This window comes from Austrofundulus limnaeus, unplaced genomic scaffold (genome assembly GCF_001266775.1).
Source record: "Austrofundulus limnaeus strain Quisiro unplaced genomic scaffold, Austrofundulus_limnaeus-1.0 Scaffold38, whole genome shotgun sequence".
NCBI lineage: Eukaryota > Metazoa > Chordata > Actinopteri > Cyprinodontiformes > Rivulidae > Austrofundulus > Austrofundulus limnaeus.
Window position 1 is genome coordinate 1023699 of NW_013952440.1, and position 4352 is coordinate 1028050.

The window sequence follows — 4352 nt, forward strand, 5'->3', positions numbered from 1 at the left end:
ACTTCCTTGTATCCGAGGCAGGAAACATAGCCTTATATGGTGTTTTTGGGGTGGTAATTATGCTAATCTCCTCTCACGTGCACGAGCAGCTGGATACGAACAGGTGGAATTTTTGCAACTCATTTACACACTTTTCCTGAAGATAGAAGAGTTTGTTGAATCTGATGTGACATGTTCGTACGAACCCTTCATACGAACAAAAGTAAGAAAAATTTAGGATAAGAATACGAACATGTTCTTGCATGAGGCCCAATGTGCTTACCCTGTTTATATCATCTACTACCACCAGGTGTCTGAGTCCCAGAGCCCTGAAGAGCTTAAACACTCGAGGCAGAGACGTGTCCTGGACAAAAAAAAAAGTTTTCATAAACAAAACAAAACAAAAAGAAATGCAAAAAGCACTTCAAACAGAAAAATTTCATTACAACGCTCTACCTGCGGTACAGTGTACGGTGTTGGGTTCATGAACTCTGTCAGGTCCATCATACACTCCCTCTCATCCTGAGACACGTGGATGCTCTGGATCGGGGGGAAACGGGGGTAGGCGTCCCTGAAATCTTTGAGCTGGAGTTTCCTCTGAGTCAGCCGGGACTGGGCCAGCTCCACGAACACCTGTTGGGAAGGAGCGGGATGCGACGAGGATCAGTTCTGAGAGAGAAAAGCTACGACACTTGGCAGGACGGCTGAAAACAGTCAAAAGTGGCGCTGAGGGTACCTTGTGTTTGAGGAGAACGATGAGCTGGGAGCGCAGGATGAGACCGCAGAGTTTAGCTGGCTGAGAAGAAGGGGAAAAAAGAGTTGGGTTTCTATTCAGATATGACAATGCAAAATATATATATTTGAAGATCTATCTACAGCATGTTTTCATTTGGTGGTCAGTGTTTATATTATGGTACAATCCCTTAATACTTAAATGCATTTTTAAGCTTAAGAAAAATCTAAGTATATTAAAAACTCTTAAAAATGCCCTAAATTATATACAACATATTTCAAACTTAAGGCCTGCAGGCCAAATTTGGCCTTTTTAGCASTTTATCTGCCCCCCAAGATAATATGTGACACATACAGTAGCATCAAATTGAGGATTAAGTCAACTGTAATTTTTTAAGCTACATTTTGGATCATCCTGATAACTCACTGATATTTGGTCTATTGGAAAGAATTGTTTTGGGGTTGTTTTTTTTTTTTGCTAGCATGTAGGAAAAATGATAAAAAAAAATAAGGTTTTTCTGCTCAAAATTTTTTTATTTTGTGGCTACATCAAAAAAATCTTTAAAATTATATTTCAGATATTATGACTCAGATATGGTATTTATTCATTATATTTTGACAATGCAATTATTGCAATCATTTTCAAAACATTAAAGCTGCCCGTTTCTCCACACACCATTTTGTGACTTAAACAGCTATGTGATGTCAGGTATTTTAAATGAATTTACAGTGGTTTGCAAAAGTATTCATACCCCTTGAACTTTTCCATATTTTGTCACATTACAACCACAAACATAAATATATTTCACTGGAATTTAATGTGAAAGACCAACACAAAGTGGTATACAATTGTGAAGTGGAAGCAAAATTTTACATGAATCAAAACATTTTTTACAAATAAAAAACTGAAAAGTGCGACGTGCAAAAGTATTCAGCCCCCTTTTCCCTGAGTGCAACCAATTGCATTCAGAAGTTGCCTGATGACTGCTAATGACTCAAAAGGGTCCACCTGTGTGTAATCTAATCTCAGTACAAATACAGCTGCTCCGTGACGGCCTCAGATGTTGGTTAAGAGAATATTGGGGAGCAAACAGCATCATGAAGTCCAAAGAACACACCAGACAGGTTAGGAATATGGTTTTGGAGAAGTTTAAAGCAGGCTTAGGTTATAAAAAGATTTCCCAAGCTTTGAACATCTCACGGAGCACTGTTCAATCCATCATCCGGAAATGGAAAGAGTATGGCACCACAGTAAACCTGCCAAGACAAGGCCGTCCACCTAAACTTACAGGCCGAACAAGGAGATCACTGATCAGAGAGGCAGCCAAGAGGCCCATGGTGACTCTGGATGAAATGCAGAGAGCCACAGCTCAGGTGGGGGAAACTGTCCACAGGACAACAATTAGTCGTGCACTACACAAATGTGGTCTTTATGGAAGAGTGGCAAGGAGAAAGCCATTGTTAAAAGAAAACCATAAGAAGTCCCGTTTGCAGTTTGCCAGAAGCCATGTTGAGGACACAGCAAACATGTGGAAGAAGGTGCTTTGGTCAGACGAGACCAAAATTGAACTTTTTGGCCACAATGCAAAACGCTATGTGTGGCGGAGAAAGAACACTGCACATCACTCTGAAAACACCATCCCCACTGTCAAATATGGTGGTGGCAGCATCATGCTCTGGGGGTGCTTCTCTTCAGCAGGGACCGGGAAGTTGGTCAAAGTTGATGGGAAGATGGATGGAGCCAAATACAGGGCAATCTTGGAAGAAAACCTGTTGGAGTCAGCAAAAGATTTGAGACTGGGGCGGAGGTTCACCTTCCAGCAGGACAACGACCCTAAACATAAAGCCAAAGCTACAATGGAGTGGTTTAAAAAAAAGAATATTCATGTGTTAGAATGGCCCAGTCAAAGTCCAGACCTAAACCCAATTGAGAATTTGTGGCAAGATCTCAAAACTGCTGTTCACAAACGCTCTCCATCCAATCTGACTGAGCTTGAGCTGTTTTGCAAGGAGGAATGGGCAAGAATTGCAGTCACTAGATGTGCAAAGCTGGTGGAGACATACCCTAAAAGACTTGCAGCTGTAATTGCAGCAAAAGGTGGCTCCACAAAGTATTGACTCAGGGGGGCTGAATACTTTTGCACATCGCACTTTTCAGTTTTTTATTTGTAAAAAATGTTTTGATTCATGTAAAATTTTGCTTCCACTTCACAATTGTATCCACTTCGTGTTGGTCTTTCACATTAAATTCCAGTGAAATATATTTATGTTTGTGGTTGTAATGTGACAAAATATGGAAAAGTTCAAGGGGTATGAATACTTTTGCAAACCACTGTATCTAAGGAAAAAAGTCTGATTTTAAGTAATACTTGATTTAAGTGGAAATAAACATCAAATGAGACTAATCAAACACTTATTAACTTGAAGTAAAGAAAGTATTTTAGTCTGACTTAAGTTAATGTGCATCAGACTAGCTGCAAATCTGCTTTTCTACTTGTCTCCATGTCAAAGGTTGTTCAGGGACTACAGTAAAAAAATAACACAAGTCTTTTTAGACAGAAGATAAAACCGTATTTTACAGTATTACAGAAAAAAAGACATATAGTTCAACCCTACTTAACGAAGTGAATAATAAAAAAGTAATTGGTATTGCAAAACGTTGAGCCAAAACATCAACTTTCAACAAATACCTCGTCGTTATCAGAAACCTGCACGACGACAGGGAAGCCGTTGTGATTGGTGGACATGTTGCTGAGGACATCCACGATGGTCCCCACCTTCTCTACTTGGTTCAAACATGTGACCGGAGAACTCATCACCTCTCTGGATCGAGAAAAGGGTGGGCACAAAGGTGGAAAACACAAATACATAAATACAAAGGAGGGGCATGAAGCAGACAGCAGTCACACCACACAGATTGGATTCTTCAAATCGTGACTCGTCAACAAGCCTTTAGCAAGTCAGACAGGACTTACCTGGCAGTGAGCCAGTGGGAGGTGGCAGGAGCCTCCCAGTGCAGGAAAGGAACGCTCTGAAGCTTGATGTGAATATCATACAAACCCTAAAAAGGGCAGGAGTGGTTAAAAAAACAACAACAAAGCAAAAACTTAACTGTCTTGCATAAACAGAACAAGAAGGCTGAAATCAAATAGTCTAATTTTAAAATCACCCATTAAAAAATGTTTGATTTTCATTAACAGTGAGTCTTTTCAACACAACCAGATGAACATTTCGTTAGCATGATAGATGCTCAAGTATTTTCTTCAGTGAGAATGTGTCACAATCAAAACCTACACAGAAATAAAAACACTCTTTGTCACTGTGTGTTCAAAGTTTTAGAAGAGGGTTTTTTTTAAGTTCTGTAGAATTTCCTGGTTATGAACATTAAAGAGTCTTTTCCTTATTACTCACTTCTTGAAAATAGTCTCCGACTATCTTGGCAGTCATGAGGACGAGCATGATGGGAAAGCCGTATGTGACGTTACCCGTTGCCTCCACCAAGATGACAGTCAAACTGAGAGTCATTCTCACAATTCCACCTGTGCAGAGAAGATCATCACGTAAAAAAAAAAACCTAAAAGTTATTAAAGGGATCCCTGATTAGTTGTAACATTAGACTTTATTTGATAAACATATATTTT

At 39.6% G+C, this 4352-nt stretch overlaps 1 protein-coding gene across 1 annotated transcript in view; it reads right to left on the bottom strand.

Moving 5' to 3' along the window:
• clcn7 (chloride channel 7) overlaps window positions 1–4352 on the bottom strand; it is an 18344-nt gene that overhangs the window by 2148 nt on the left and 11844 nt on the right. The window contains exons 18-23 of the mRNA XM_014006919.1: window positions 4123–4250; window positions 3687–3772; window positions 3402–3534; window positions 716–775; window positions 436–612; window positions 263–343 (exon numbers count right to left, since the gene is read on the bottom strand). Of these exons, the coding sequence (XP_013862373.1) occupies window positions 263–343; window positions 436–612; window positions 716–775; window positions 3402–3534; window positions 3687–3772; window positions 4123–4250 (665 nt within the window). The remainder of the gene's footprint in view (window positions 1–262; window positions 344–435; window positions 613–715; window positions 776–3401; window positions 3535–3686; window positions 3773–4122; window positions 4251–4352) is intronic.